At 33.3% G+C, this 16,856-nt stretch overlaps 1 protein-coding gene across 4 annotated transcripts in view; it reads right to left on the minus strand.

Moving 5' to 3' along the window:
* Window positions 1-16,856, minus strand: part of LOC122212687 (probable ubiquitin carboxyl-terminal hydrolase FAF-X) — a 160,413-nt gene that overhangs the window by 81,180 nt on the left and 62,377 nt on the right. For all 4 annotated transcript variants that reach the window (XM_042926655.1, XM_042926652.1, XM_042926654.1 and 1 more), the window contains exons 12-15: window positions 9,795-10,001; window positions 8,106-8,242; window positions 6,595-6,728; window positions 1,367-1,454 (exon numbers count right to left, since the gene is read on the minus strand). In XM_042926655.1, the coding sequence (XP_042782589.1) occupies window positions 1,367-1,454; window positions 6,595-6,728; window positions 8,106-8,242; window positions 9,795-10,001 (566 nt within the window). The remainder of the gene's footprint in view (window positions 1-1,366; window positions 1,455-6,594; window positions 6,729-8,105; window positions 8,243-9,794; window positions 10,002-16,856) is intronic.

Below are 16,856 nucleotides of genomic sequence, written 5' to 3' on the forward strand. Positions count from 1 at the left end.
AGTTCCTCCCTGACTTTAATGAATTGTACTACTAAGAATTTACAGAGCAAGAACTATACAAGGACTCTAGATTCTAAACTTTATTAATAGAGTAAATAAATTCTACAACATTTTTTTTCTATTCCAATAGATCTAAGTGACACTGTACACTCATCAACAAAATGGCTTTTGGGAGAGCGTCTATATAGGGAGGCATGTTCTTTTTTTCCAGGTGATTGAAAAAGGGGAGTGCACTTTATTTTTTTTAATGTTTTTATATATTGTTGAGAGAGAGAGAGCAAGCACACAGGGGAGAGGCAGAGAGAAAGAGGGACAGAGGACCGTAAGAGGGCTCTTGCACTAAAAGCAGCAATCCCAATGTGGAGCTCGAACTCATGAACTATGAAATCATGGTATGCATCAAAGCTGGATGCTCAACTGAATGAACCACCTAGGTGCGCCCCCCCCTCAAAAGGCACTTTAAATAAATATTACATAATTTGAGAACTAGAATTCTTCTCAAGTTGAAGTGATATACACTTCTATCTGAAAAGATCAGATCAATTTGGTATATTATAAAATTATTAAATGTAGCCATGGGACGATGTGGAAACAGACTATGTATCAACCTAAATATTTCCTGATAAATCATTACATGGCTCAGTAACATAAATATGGTATATAATAAATACCCCAAACAGAAAATCCCCCAACATTAATATATCTGAAAATAACAAATGCAACAGACTTTATGAAAAACTAAGTCTCATATTTTTTCTTACAATATTTATGATTCAAATATGTTTTGCTAGGATGGAAACTGCATTCCTAAAAAAAAGTCTCATTTATTTAAGCCACATATACATATCCACACACATGTATGTCATTAAAAGCTAAACATTACTGAACAAATTCAGCCTAACACTACATTTTTAACCCTATGTGAATATATTACATAGAACTTTAGATTATTTTTATTAGCCATTGTTATTATAAACAAAGCACCAAAAGCCTATCAACAACACTGTCCCTTACTGCCCCAACAACATTAAGTCCCCTTGAGCTGTTTAGTGCCTTAAATTTTAAGGTATGAAAATGTGTAATGAATCAACTTTTATTTCTAACATAAAAAAATATAAACTGTATTCTGAAATTTAAAATGCATTTTCCTCAAAATTCAAAAAAAAGACAAAAGTTAAGGCTTAGCAAATAATTTTAAATATAATAATGAACACAGGAAATGTCACATTAACTTTTGTCAATGTTTTTTCTGTGGGGAAGTATTTAGCTGCAGGGTGGAATGGCCACAGAAATACAGGTATAATGAATATTAACATTACTGCATTTATGTTCTTAAAAGGAACAGTGCTATTTATTTAAAACCAACCTGAGGAAGTTAAGCCGTTCTTGGACTTCTTGAACGTGACTATACCTACTTCCAAGCCTCACAGTTTGTGGGTCATAGTCTTCATTGTCTGTAAGTTAACAACAATTAACAGTGCATAATGTGTATGTATATCCAAATCAGCACTAACCTTAAAGAAATTATAAAGTCAATAATCACTTTATCATTATGATGCAACCTATAATAGTGATATTTACATATATCCAATTTTCCCCACAAAAATAAACATTTTAGACAGCCCAAAGGAAAATACAATCTGTTAAATATGCAATTAAAACTTTAGCACAACTCCCTATTTCACTCTTCACATATACTGAAGCAATTTGTGAATACAGGTTATGATTTTTTTTGTCTTAATTTTTTTAATACTAATACTACCTTACAAGGAATAGTATGTTTGCATAAAAAATATTATTAACAGCACTTCATACAGAAATACTAGGGTGACAGAGAAGTTACTGTATTTGATACTTATCAAAGTACACCATCACCAGATTATGAATGTTTATCTCAGATATTAAAAAAAAGACCTACCCTCACAATATCATGAAAACAAACTAGTAATGAGGTCTAGCCTCAGTGGGAAAATCCTATTTTTTAAAACTTTTTTTGTTGATTTTTGTTGTTGTTGTTGTTGTTGTTGAGAGAGCTCAGAGACTCTAAAAGCAGGTTCCTTGCCCAGTGTTGAGCCCAACATGGGACCCAATCCTACTACCCTGGGATCATGATCTGAGCCAAAATCCAGAGTCCCACATTTAACTCAGCAAGCCATCCAGGTGCTCAGGAGATCCTAAGTTTAAAACTAAAATTAGTAAGTACTATGGACTTCCTTTATTAACATACATGCTGCGTGAAAAATCCTTAGAGTCAATGACAACGCAAACTAAAAAATTAAAAGTAAACATCGTAAAAATGGTATGTATACTGTTATGTGTATGTATGGGAAGTTTATTTTTAAAAAGCAGAAGACAATGAGAATTTAGACCTACACTATAACAGCCTGTCTTTAAAAAAAAAAAAAAATCTTATGAGATTATCTCAGTATCAGGCAAAAAAACTTCACAAAAGTATTAGAAGTTTTGGATAACTCCTCTGTATGGAAATGACCAAGTTGGCTTGTGGGTGGAACAAAAGGGTAATAAGTAAATGCCTCCAACAGCTCAGCCACTCAGGAATCAATGACATTTATTTCAAAATTTTGAGGCAAGTAATAGAGGATTTAGAAGTTATACAATTCCTTTTTAGTAAAATGTTCTGATATTTATCAGTTATGTAGCTTTAGAACTTGATCAGGTCATTTGGGTTATCATCTAATCCTTTTAAATTGGTGAAGGCAACCCAAGTTTTCCAAATGCCAAGATTTTTCCATATCAGAAAAACTGCAATTGGATGTAACATTTGACTTGATTTATAAAGATAAATCATCTAGAATATTTAGCAATGTTATCTGGATTTGAGTTCTGTAAAGACAGGAAACCATCGTATTATGACTTTTTTGTACTTTACATTTGAGTGAGCAACTGCCAGCAATTTTAGCACTTCTTTAAAGTGTCATCAATTGCATCAAACCATGGGTTTCCAAATGCTAAAAAAATTTTTCCTACTACATGTAAGTTTTCTAGTTTTTCAGGAAACTAAACTTGAAATATTATGACTAAAGTCTGGACTGCCATGTTAACTGCTTTTTTTAAATACCATAGACTTCTGTCTAAAAATGTGTGTGATTACTTCCCAGGATCAGTTGAGGGCCAGAGAGGACAGCTTTGTATAACTTCGTTTTCTGATATAATTTCAAAGTGCAAAACTAATATAAGAAATTATTCTTTATCCAGATACACACAATTGTTTACACTTTATCCATTTCTTTTATCAGTATTTCCATTTATACATGTTGTATCAGTTTTATTAACCATCTGAAGGTAAATTGTACAGAAGTCCCTTTAGTCCTTAGCACCTGGGTGTCTTAGTCGGTTAAGAGTCTGACTTGGGCTCAGGTCATGATCTCATGACCTTGAAGAGGTCAAGGCCCATATTGGGTTCAAGGTCCATATTGGGCTCTGCTGATAGCTGAGAGCCTGAAGCCTGCTTTGGATTCTGTGTCTCCCTCACTCTCTGCCCCTCCCCTGCTCATGCTGTCTCCCTCTTCTCAAAAACAAAGAAACATTAAAAAAAAAAAAAAAGTCATAAATGACAATATACTCATCTGATTTTTAGATTAATAAAAGAGTATCATCTGACCCACAGCCTACATTTAAATTTCATCACATTAATATCCTACCCCCAGAATGATCTCCTTTTTTCCTAGTCCAGAATCAAGTTTGGATTCATACATCACGTAAAGTTGTTTCCTTAAGGCTACAGTTTCTTTAGTTCTTTTTTGTGTTTCTTACCTTGACCATTTTAAAGAATAAAAAGATACTAGTCTAATGCCACCTAATCTGGGTTCATGTTTCCTCTAGTAACATTCAGGTTATCCATTTTTAATTAAGAAATAACACAAAAGTAAAGCTGTATGTTTGACAAATACTGTTATCCGATACCATGTCAATTTGTCCTGATATTAATAATGTTTACATAGATTACTTGGTTAAGGTGTTTCTACCAAGTTTTTCCACTGAAGGGTTACTTTCCTTTGTATTAATAATTTGTGGAATGATTCTCCGATACTATGTCATTATTGGGGTCCTCATCTAAATTTCACTTGCTAGTTTTTATCATCTACTATTTTTTCCTACATTTTTAGTTGACATTCTCCTTCATTTATTAATATCATTGTGAACTCAAGCACTAACACACTGAAAATGTTGTGATCCAGAATATCATTTTAATGCTCCAAGTATTACAAATTGACCTAGTAAGAGATGACTTATCTTTTTCACATGCTATTGATTCTTTAAAAACACTTTACAAGCACTTTGACACAATAATGTTCCAAAGTCTCATCCTGTACTTACTTTCCTGCTGTAGGCCTACCTAAAATGACTCTTCTCCAAAGAATGATTAGCTTAATAAAATGAGTATTAAGTAGGAGTACTTTTTAAATTACAATAACCCACAAATATCTAACAGTTCTTTATGACCCACGTGTAGAACTAACAAGTGAACTGAATCAGGATATGCATTCTGCCATAGCACTTTTATTGAATGACACTTGTAAAGAGAACTTTTTATGTTAGCAAGTAGTCCTGAAAAAAATCAGGTGACACAATGAAACCAAAGAGAATAGGAAAAGGTAATGCAATGTCAGTACTTAGAAAACAAAGACCTAAATGAATTGCAATGTGTCCTATAACCAGAATAAGTTGTTATAAATCTCATCCAGAAATTAAAGAAAATGACACTTAAAACTTTCATTAAGTGCATATCAGTGCAAAGGGTCCCATTCTAATGAACTAAACTGAAGTGTACTATGCAATAAAGTGTGGGCAAATGCATAATACCAATGAAATGAAACAGAAGGAATCAGTGAACTGTTGGAATCTTACATCATCTGGTAGGATATTTTGTCACATCCTTGAGAAGGCATACGAAACATGCTTCTTATAGAGATGCAATCACTACATTTTGTGTTGGTCAGTTCTATATCATACAAATAATTTAATGTTCACTATCTAATCATTTAAGAAGCAGACATATACTCCTGCTATCTTTATTTTACCGATTTGGTAAATCTTAACTATAGAAGGCTTAATCAAGTGCTGGAACTAGGCTTTTAATATAGACAGTTAACTCTAAAGGCTATGTACTCTTCTTTCTAATCTTGCAAGAAAGCAATATAAATTTATAAAAAGATTATGAAAAATGCTGACACGAAATCATGAAAGTGAGGTATGTCAATGATATAGATACAATATTTAGTATCATAAAAATCTCAAAAGAACCATATACAAAACTTCTTTAATTTTTATATGGGGAAGTATAAATTAACAAAAACTTCGGGATTTTTACAAACCTTATTACTCAACCACACCAAACTGCAACCATCTAAGACACAAACACAATCAAAGAGCCTACTATTCCAGTCAGATAATGAGTATTACAAATATCCACATGTTAAATATATATAACTCAATTTCACACATCCTGATGTAGCATGTCAACAGAGTATTTTTCAGTTCCATATTATGCTCATTCCTGTTTTAAATGCACAAAAATTTTTTTTCTTCTCTATTCTCAAATATACAATTGGGCCTACCTAGGCAGCCAGGATTTTGTTGGTGTATGAATTTGGTGTAATACAAAGGAGTTACAGACATATAAAGAATGCTTTGAGGGACCCCTGAGTGGCTCAGCTGGTTAAGCATCAGACTTAGCTCGGGTCACAACCTCGCGGTTTGTGGGTTTGATCCCCGTGTCGGGCTCTGTGCTGACAGCTCAGAGCCTGGAGCCGTTTTCAGATTATGTCTCCCTCTTTCTCTGCCCCTTCCCCGCTCATGCTTTGTCTCTCTCTCTAAGGTAAATAAACATTAAAAAAATAAAAAATAAAAGGAATGCTTTGTGTTCCAGCACACACAGATTTTAATAAAACTCTTAAAGGACAAGTAACAAGGAATTGATCTTTAAAGTACCAAGGAGTGAGCCAAGCCTCTCGTATAGTAAATATCAAAAGTTTTCTGTTGGAACATAAGAAAATTTATCATAATATACTTAAATAGTTTCAAATTCTGTGAACCAATGTGAACTCATTCAGTAAAGTGCTGATCATTATTTTCAACAAATGAAAAATATTAATTCAGGGTCATTAAAAACAAGTGTAATGTGTTATTCCAAAACAGACATGGGCAAAATTAACAGAGGAATTATTAATCAAGTTTTCTTGAAAAGGCAACATAAGTGGCAGCATGAGGAATGTAAAATTTTAAAATGAGTTGGGTATATATCTAAAAGTATAGTAACCAATGTAGGGTAAAAGGAGATGAGCTCCCACATATAGAAAAAAATGAAACCAATTTAAAAAGGATGACCAGGAACATAAGCACTTAGTAATGGGCCTTGAAAAACGGACTTAAAAAGTTTAGTGTGTATAAGATTTGGAAGTCTGAGTGCATTTATAAGTATGTAATTCATACACAAATTCACTTGCACTTTCTGGTCCTTGTAAAAACAAATAGGTTTTTCATTTCTTAGGTAATTAACATTAGAGGACAAAATAAAAACCAGGTAAGGGAAGCCTACACTGATTTTAGTTAATTTTAGTTTAGAATACATACCTCTAGCATATAGTCGAATGTTATTCATGTAAGTTGCAAGGTTTTCTGCTACCAAAGTAACTAAGGCATGATTGTGCTGGAGCTGGTTGATTAAATCATGACGATAAAATACATGGGGACTTCGCTGAGTTTGACTAAAACAAGAAGTAATTAATTAGTATTACTAATTACTGTAATTTGTAATTACAGTATAATTAGGCAAATGAACACTGTTGTAACTAACAGTTTACACAGATTAAATTCTAGCTGCTAATTCAGAAATTTAAAAAGTTTTATATTCATAATAAAATTTGGCTCAATATCCTCTGGTGAATAGCAAATATCAAGCATTTTAAAGAGAAAAAACCAACACCTCAAAACATATTTATTCTAATATTCATACCTTACATGAAAAATCATCTATTAATGTTCTTCAACTTTACCAAGATTAATTCTACAGAAGTATCAAAACACAACTGGTTACATGGGCAAGTATATTAGCCATTAAAAGTTCATTCTGGAACACTCAATTCACAGCCAATTATGTCCATGAACATAACCAGAAGGATCCCTAGTTCCCTTTCTATTTTGCCATCTTCAGTGAAACCACCCAATCCTCACATCAGTGTTAATTCAGTGGTGATTAAATCACCTGCTCTTGAAGACTATGTGTAATACTGCATGCATAAATAAGCAATCAGAAAATGGTTGCGTTTGATAAAAGACAAGTATAGTGAATCAAACAAAGCAAAACATGCCCTTTGTAAATAAATGTAAATAAATATTATCAATAGATTAGATTGTTTCAGGATTTACCCTAGTATTTTTCTCCAGGGACTTTCCTAATTTCATGTTAATTTTCCCAGATTTAGGAAAAAAAACAACTTGAGAAATAAAAGCAAAAAGTGGCATTATGCAATTCAGTTTGAAGAGGAATCTTGTTGGTATACACAATTATATCAATCTAGAGCTGTAAAAAACATGTTGGCAATCATGTATCTATCTTATAAGAAAACTACTTCTAAACAGTTATCCCTGATTACTGATAGACAAAACTAAAGCTCACTTCAGAAATCCCAATGTGTTGTAAACACTGTTTACCTAAGCCTTTTTTCCATGTTTTATTTTCTTTGTATGTCATTATTTGCAAATACATTACAAGAAAATGAAAGGTAAATTATTCCCATAACCACAATTTAGCATCAAGACCAAACAAATAAAATTAGCTGTTTAAGAAAATTCTAGCTAAGACAAATGTGTGGTAGATCTGCTAGAAGTCTTAGACAATTCTGAACTATGACACGAAAGCAACAACTTGACTGATACTTAAATGCAATATGACACTGCACAAGTTAACTTCAATTCTGTGTCATAAAACATAAAGGAAATGAATAAAATCAAGGTTACTCATTTTGTTCCAAACCCTCCTCTTGTCTTCTCACTCTAGTTTTAACATTTACTTTTATTTGTATGCTGTCTTCACCATAGTATGTACGTGAAAATTAGATAATTTTCTGTATTAAAAATCTTACCTCAAATTTTGAGGTGCTTCACCAAATAAACTACAAATTTCTCTTATTTGTTTCAATGCAGGAATTACCCACTTGTCATTTGTACGAAGTTCTTCTATAAAGCGATCTATCCACTGGATCTTCTGTGTGTCTCGATCCTTAAATACACATACAAAAAATTAATGGTTACATGGACAAGTATTCAATATAATTCTATCTTCAAATTATTTTGACAAATACAAAGCAGAAAACCTTTTAATTATTCTCCATTTCTGTGACATCTTAAAAGTTTTTCTGACTGCATGACATGCTGTAAAGTGTATTTGTGAATTTAAGTGGTTCCACTTTGAATTACTTAAACAATGAGGTAAGTCTAGTCTGTAAATATCATGCTTTCATTACTATTCCTTAGGAAAATATTTCTACATGTGATGTTCCTGGGCTGAATTCTATGCACATTTTCAAGGCTTTAAAAATATTTATATGTGAGGGGTGTCTGGGTGGCTCAGTTGGTCAAGTGTACAACTCTTGACTTTGAGTCAGGTCATGTACCATCTCATGGTTTGTGGGATTGAACTGTGTGTTGGGCCCTGCAGTGACAGCATGGAGCCTATTTGGGATTCCCATCCATCACCCCATTCATGCAATGCTCTCTCTCTGGAAATAAATAAATGGAAACAAAGTGGATACATGAATACTAAAAATGTCACGACTCTAAAAAAATGCTTTCAGTTGACAGGGCAAAGAATAATTATTCCTTTGTGAGGATCAAGTACAATATAACACTGTCATTTAATCAAATAACTGAACTAGGTTTTTCCCTCCCCTTTGATAAATCTGAAACTTCTACAGATTACTTCTACAGATCCAATGTATTACTGCAACTACAATTAAAAAAAAAAAAAAAACCTCAATGTTTTTAATCTACTTGTAAAGGACAATAGTTGGATAAATTTTAATTTGTGTCTTCTTCAGAACTAAAAATCAGTTTTATATGGACATTTGCAACTAACTGGTCCATCATCATTTGTTTAACCCAGGTAAAGCTACTCTCCTCTGAATTTATTCACTGGGCTCTCTATGTATGTATGATGGTACTTTTTTGATTCAGGTAATCAGTATAGCTAATACTTCTAAGCCTTCACAATTACATACTTTCCAAAACCTAAAAGTCAAACTAATAACCCTGCCCAGTCTTTTTTTTTTTTTTTTTTTTAATCCTTAACCAACGTATTAGAAGTATGGGAAGGCACTGATAAAAATCTGGAAACACGTTTAAGAATATAAATAATATTCATATAAAAATATACACTCCTAATCAGTAAACATAAATAGAGTTTAAATACAGGGAAGATGTGATTTACTTGTAAAGAAAGGTCTATTTAGGAAATTCTGTTAGTTTTATTAACTTCTATTAAGCAAAACAATCTAAGTATCCTTTCTAGCTTACGATACTTTATGACTCTATTTTATCTTCATATACTCAACTACAGTCCTACTGTAATGCCTTGTTTTACCTAGGCAAATCTTTTTTTGTAAAGAAGTAAAAATGTAGTAAATGATATAAAAAATGTGGGAAAAAACAAAGAAATGCCAACTTTTCAAGATTACTTTAAAAACAAAAATAATGGAATTACCCTACAACTAAGTCATCCTAATAGTGAAGGACAAAATGTAAGAAAAAAATGAGTTAAGGAAGCACTCTCATACCTGGGAACAACTATAATCTAGTATTTTTATGTGGGCACTGAGGGCTAAGTCCATGATGTCTACAGGCACATCATCACTATGGGCCAGATTCCAAAGAAGGTTCAAAACTTTGTGGGCCATCACACCATCTTTATCATCTTCTGCAAGACGACGAATCAGCTCCAGTAGCTTTTCACGCTGCTTTTTACTTGCATTTGTCCAACTTGCCTAAAAGAAAATTTAAATTCTGTAAACATCACAATTTATACATTTATATTAAGTCATCACTGTTTTAATTACATGGCTTTCAATAAACTAGATTCAATTCATCACAGCCAGATATACAAACGAACAGCTTGGCTTAACAGAGTACTTAATAAACCATGTCTCATTTGAGAAAACAAACAGTATTCATGGGATAGAATAATCTAAACTCAAGGAAAAAAATGTTTACAAATAACTCTGCTGACTTTAAAATCAGTTACAAAATATACTAAGAAATCCGAAAATTCAAAAATGAAACAAACTTAATTAAAAAATCGGCAAATGACTTAAATAGATGTTTTTCCTTACCTTCTTCCCTCCCTCCCTTTCTTTTTGAGAGGGATTCAGAGGGAGTGTATGTGCGCATGCAAGTAGGGTAGAGGGACAGAGAGAGGTACAGCAAGAAATTAGCAGGTTCCGACCTGGACTCTGAGATCTTGAGCAGAGCTGAAAACCTGGACTCTTGAGATCCTACCTGAGCTGAAATCAAAGGCTCAACAGACAGAGCTATCCAGGTACCCCTAAACAGACATTTTTCTAAAGATACACAAATTATCCAACAGCACATGGAAAGATGCTCAACATCACTGATTATTAGGGAAATGCAAACCAAAATTACAATGAAACAGTTAACTCCCATTCTTTAGCATGGCTATTATGAAACACACAGAAAATATTAAGTGTTAAAGAAATAACAATAGTGTATTTCTTCCAGAAAAAAGGAGAACACACAAAATCTACTTTATGAAACAAGAAACACTCTGAAAATACAAAAAATAAAGAAAACTACAGACTATATATCCTTCATGAATACATATAGAGTACTGAACATAATATTAGTAAATGAAATTCAGGAAAATACTAAAAAAATAGATAACCGAGTACAGTTTATCCTAGGATGTAATGCTGATTCAATTGAAAATTATTAACATATCACATTAACAAGTAAGGAACATAAATGGTATAGTAACATCAATATCATATAAAACAACTGAAGAATTCAACTTCCATTCATAAAAATAATTAGAAAAACAGGAATGGAGGGAAACTTTCAATCCTGATAAAAGGGCAGCTATATAAAATATACAGCTAACGTTATTCTTAACAGTGAAATATTGATGCATTTTTCTCCCTAAAACAAGGATGTCTGCTCTAGCTACGTCTATTCAATTATTGTACAGAACTGGGTAGAACTGGCAAAGGAAGAGACAAATGGAACAAAACTGAGAACCCAGAAATAGATTTGTACAAATACATCAAACTGGGGGACCTGGCTGGCTCAGTTACTAGAGCCTGCAACTCTTCATCTCATGGTTTGAGTTCAATTACTAAAACAGTTCTGTGTTTGAGAAGATTGAATATTCTCCCATTACAGAGTAACTGATAATCACACTGGGTGTTGAGATTACTTAAAGAAACAAGCATGTCTAAATGATATTTGACAAAGGTGGAAAAGTAATCTAAAATGGGCAAGACGAAAAGACTGCCTTTCACTAAAATGTACTAGAACTGGGCATACACACTAACAAAAACAAAAAGTAAAAAACCCCTGGAATCTATGTCTCACAACTAAACAAAGCTAGCTCAAAATGGATCATACTTAACTGCAAAATTATAAAACTTCCCAAAAAAAGAATGTAGGAAACATTCTTTGGGGGTCTACAGACAGGCAACAAGTTCTTAGTTTTGACACCAAAAGAGTGACACATACAGGAAATAAATAAGCTAGACTCATCAAAATTAAGACCTTTGTTGGCCAAAGGTCCTATTAACAGAATGAAAACACAACCTAAAGACCAGAACCACATATCTAACAAACAACTAGTAACTGGAATACATAGAACTCTATAAATTGAATAATTAAAAAATAGACAACTCCCTTAGAAAATAAGCAAAAGGCATGAACAGGCATTTCACTGTATCATGGCAAATATGCACATGAAAGATGTGTAACATAGCAATTAGCCCAAATATAAACTGAAACCATGAAGAAAGTTCACTGCACACCTTTAGAATTAAAAATAAATAAATAAATACACCAAAATCTGGGAAGGATATGAAAAGAAGGAATTATTCATAACTGTGGATGGGAATGTGAAATATTACAGTCACTCTGGAAAACAGTTTGGCAGCTTCTTAAAAGCCTAAAAATACTGTCAACAAAATACAAATAAATCCAGCAATACACAAAGAATTTGTACAAATTAAAGAATTATATATAAAGTAATTATACATCACAATAAGTGGAATTTATTCCTAAAGTGGAAGACTATCTGAACATAGAAATATCAATCAATGCAACAGAGAACAAAAAGTCTGTAACACTGAATAGACCCAGTGAATGCAACTGACAAAGTCCAACACCCTTTCTTAACTAAAATACTCAATAAATATGGAAAAGGAGGGAATTTCTTAAATCCAATAAAGGGCATCTACAAAAACCCAACAACTGACATCATAATTAATGATGAAACAAAGTTTTCCACTCAAGACTGATAATACCCACTTTGAACATATCCTTCAATAGTTTGCTGTAAGTTTTAGTCAGGGCCATTAAGGCGAAGTGGAAAAAAAAAAGGGTAATGACATTAAGAAGTAAAACTATCTTTATCTGCAAATCATATGATCTTGTACATGGGATACCATTAAAAAAAATATACATACAAGTAACAAATATAATAGTTTTAGGATACAAAATGAATATTAATAAATTGTTAGATATATTAGGTATGTTTTACTATATATTAGGTAAGAACAACCCCCAAATAAAGAAAACAGTTACACTCACAATAGTATCAAAAACCACACCCTACTTTGGTATAAATTTACCAAAAATACAATAAATACAAGGGGAAAAAAAACCCCACTGCTGAAGTTAAAGGGTACCTAAATAAATGGAACGACATCTCTAAATAAATTGAAGGATATTTCAGATTCAAGGACTGAAAGACTAATACTGTTGGGATAATAATATAATATAATCTACAAATACCCCACAATCTCGTATCAAAATCTCACTTCTTTGCAGATATTGACAATCACATTCTAAAATTTGTTAGCAGAGTCAAAAGACTTCAAACATCCAAAGCAATCTTAAAAGGCAATAGTGAAGGACTCATACTTCTTTTTTTAACTTTTTTATTAAAAAAAGATTTTTTTAATGTTTATTTATTTTTGAGAGACAGGGAGAGACAGTATGAGCAGGGGAGGGACAGAGAGAGAGAGAAAGACACAGAATCTGAAGAGGCTCCAGGCTCTGAGCTGTCAGCACATATCCCAACGTGGGGCTCGAACTCACAAACCATGAGATAATGACCTGAGCCGAAGCTGGACGCTTAACTGACTGAGCCACCCAGGTTCCCCAAAGGACTCCTACTTCTTAACTAGAAAATCATTTGTAAAAGTTATAGCAATCAATGCAAAGTAGTACTGACATAATCACATACAGATTAACAGACCAGATGATGTCAGGACAGCTGCATAAAAAGAACTAATTAATTATTAATAATGTGTGCAATTTTTGAGGGAGGGGGATAGAGAGAGAGCAAGAGACCATGCACAGGTAAGTACTGGGGAGGGGCAGAGAGACAAAGGGAGAGAATCTCATGCGACCCCTAGCCCCCGTCCCCCTGGCCACGTGGGCCTTGATTCCCCCAAACGGTAAGATCATGATCTGAGTCAAAATCAAGAGTTAGGAACTTAACTGACTGAGCCACCTGAGCATCCCAAGAATAGTCTTTTTATAATTTTCTTTAATGTTTATTTATTTTGAGAGACAAAGAGACAGAGCACGAACAGGGGAGAGGCAGACAGAGACAAAGACACAGAATCTAAGGCAGGCTCCAGGCTCTCAGCTGTCCAGCCCAGAGCCCAATGTGGGGCTCAAACTCATGAACCGTGAGATGATGATCTAGGCTGAAGTCAGATGTTCAACCGACTGAGCCAAACAGGCACCCCAAGAGTAGTCTTTTAGACAAATGTTGCTGGGACAACTAAACATCATAAAAAAGAATGAACTCGAACTCTACATCACAACACTGCAAAAAAGTAATACAAAATGAAATGTAGATCTAAGTATGAACTTATATGGTTACACCTAAACTGTACTTGTAAGTATGCATTTATACTAGGAAGAAGACATTAAAAATAAAAACCTCTGAGATTGTCAATTAGGCAAGGATTTCTAAAATAGGAAACAATGCATAAGTGATCAATAAAATGAGTAAATACATAACTGGACTTTACAAAGTTAAAAACTTTTGCCAGAGGGGCGCCTGGGTGGCTCAGTCGGTTAAGCATCTGACTTCAGCTCAGGTCACGATCTCATGGTCCATGACTTCAAGCCCCGCGTCGGGCTCTGGGCTGATGGCTCAGAGCCTGGAGCATGCTTCCGATTCTGTGTCTCCCTCTCTCTCTGCCCCTCCCCCGTTCATGCTCTGTCTCTGTCTGTCTCAAAAATAAATAAACGTTAAAAAAATTAAAACAAAAAAACAAAAAAAACAAAACAACTTTTGCCAGAATAGACATGTCTTTGACAGAAAGCAGGCTGATTTCTAGGGTGCAGCAAGGAAGGGTTAAGAAGAGAAATAACTGAAGTGATGAAGGTGTTTTGGAACTTCATAAAAGTAGTGGTTGCACAACACTGAATGTACTAAAAAATTACTAACTTTAGTTTTAAATTTTGTTTTTAAGTTTTATGTATGTATGTATGTATGTATGTATGTATGTATGTGTGTATTTACTTTGAGACTTAGGCAGAGAGGGCAAGAGGTGGAACGGCAGAGAGGGAAGGAAAGAGAGAATCCCAAAAAGGCTCCAAACTGTTAGCATAGACCCTGATGTGGGGGCTCAAACTAATGAACCGTGAGATCATAGCTTGAGGTGAAACCAACAGTCAGACAGACACTTAACAGTCTCATTAATACAACATTGAGGGGAAGTGCTATGTATTCTCTTGTATTCAGTGGTTACTAGAATGTAAGAAACTGTTAGCCACCTAAATATCCAATAATTAGAGCAAAGAATAACTGTTAATGGAATTATACAACTTAGAATGATAAATATGGGAAAAGATAAAATGACAAACAAATATGGGACTTCTAGGAAGACAAATTGAAGGCTTCCTTCTAAACTGTTCTATACGCTACAAAATTCCCTCTGAAAATGATGAAAGGAATACAAAAACTGCTCATGATTTAGGAAAATGATTATAACCATGTATGTGACAAAAACAAAGTAGACAACGGGAGCAGAATCAAAGAGGATTAAAATACATCAACCAGTTATACAGTCAGGAAAATAACAAAGTGCTAATAAAACTGTAAGAAATTATTTTTAGTCCCTATAGGCAATGACTGAGCAATCAGATGTACAAAAAACTTAGGAATGAGTAAAAAAGAGGAGAAATCAAATAGGGAAAATAAGCAGGTAAAAGATAGGAGTAACCAGTCACCACAAAAAGAAGACACATAGTTCAAAAACCTGTTTTTTTAAAAAAAATTCAATCTCATAAAAGACTAAAAAGAACACTAACACAAAAACAATTTCAAACTCATGAGATGTGAAAAATTCTGACAAAAAATGCTGGTAAGGAATGTATATTAGTACAAATGCTCTGGTAGATGAAGACTTAAAAGGAACTGAAATACTTATAGACCACCAATTGAGCAATAACACAAGGAAATACAACTAAGAATAAGTATTTAGAGAAAGCCAGGATCATTCAGTTACAACCTTTAAAAAAAATGTTAAGTCACTTACACTTTATGCTTTCTTTCAGTGGTTTTAGTAAGACATTTCGCTTTTTAGTAAAAGGCCTTTCAAGACACAATAAATTATACCATACTACATCTTAAAATACAATGCCTTTAACTGAACAACAGGTATTCAGCAAACACCTGGTAAGCTAAAGGAGTATGAAAAGATGACGGAATTTTTATTATGATTATAGTTATAGAATCTTGAGAATATTAGAATTAAAAAGAGGAAAAACTGATACCCCTCCATCTTTCTGTCATTATGGCTTTTATAGATATATCACCATTTCAGAAGTGATCTCAGAATTTAACTTTTATTTATTTTATTTTTACCTTTTTAAAGGTTTTATTTATTTAAGTACTTTCTACACCCAATGTAGGGCTGAAACTCACAATCCTGAGATTAAGAGTCACATGCTCCACCAATGAACATGTATCCTGGTGTATGTATAGTGTATTTCTCCAGGATACACTACAGAAATACAACAGTTGTGTCATGGGACACAAGAATACACACATAACAGATAATGTCAAACTGCTTTTTCTCATTGGTTGTAGCAACTAAAGTTGCCAGGAACAATGCAAATTATTTTTAGCAAGAAATCCTGGGGTTCTAATGCCTATGGTTACTTGAATACTCATTTATAAATAATAACATATAATTTTTTATTTCTGATCTACAAATTCTCCAACCAACTTTACCAACCACAGAGAATGAACACAAAAAAGTGCCCCATTAGATAAATGAAGACAGGTAATAGAGATTCTTGGGAGTTCTTTCTGAATCTCACTTCTAGGTCTTTACACGTTATCCTAGAGAACTCTTTGCAGTTAGTGTATCATTTTAGTCTTCACATTTGTTAAAAATGTCTATTTATTATAACACTCCTCTGCAATTCCACCTTATTTAACTTAAAGCAAAAATAAAAGTTGCCAGAGAAAGTTAAAGAAACTGAAATAAACTGAGCAAAAAAGAGCACTATTCTGTAATGGAAATCAGAAATACAATAAAAACTACTGTTAAATTCTGACCAGAATATGAAACAAAGACCAATTTTTCTTC

Source organism: Panthera leo, chromosome Y (assembly GCF_018350215.1).
Source record: "Panthera leo isolate Ple1 chromosome Y, P.leo_Ple1_pat1.1, whole genome shotgun sequence".
Classification (NCBI taxonomy): domain Eukaryota; kingdom Metazoa; phylum Chordata; class Mammalia; order Carnivora; family Felidae; genus Panthera; species Panthera leo.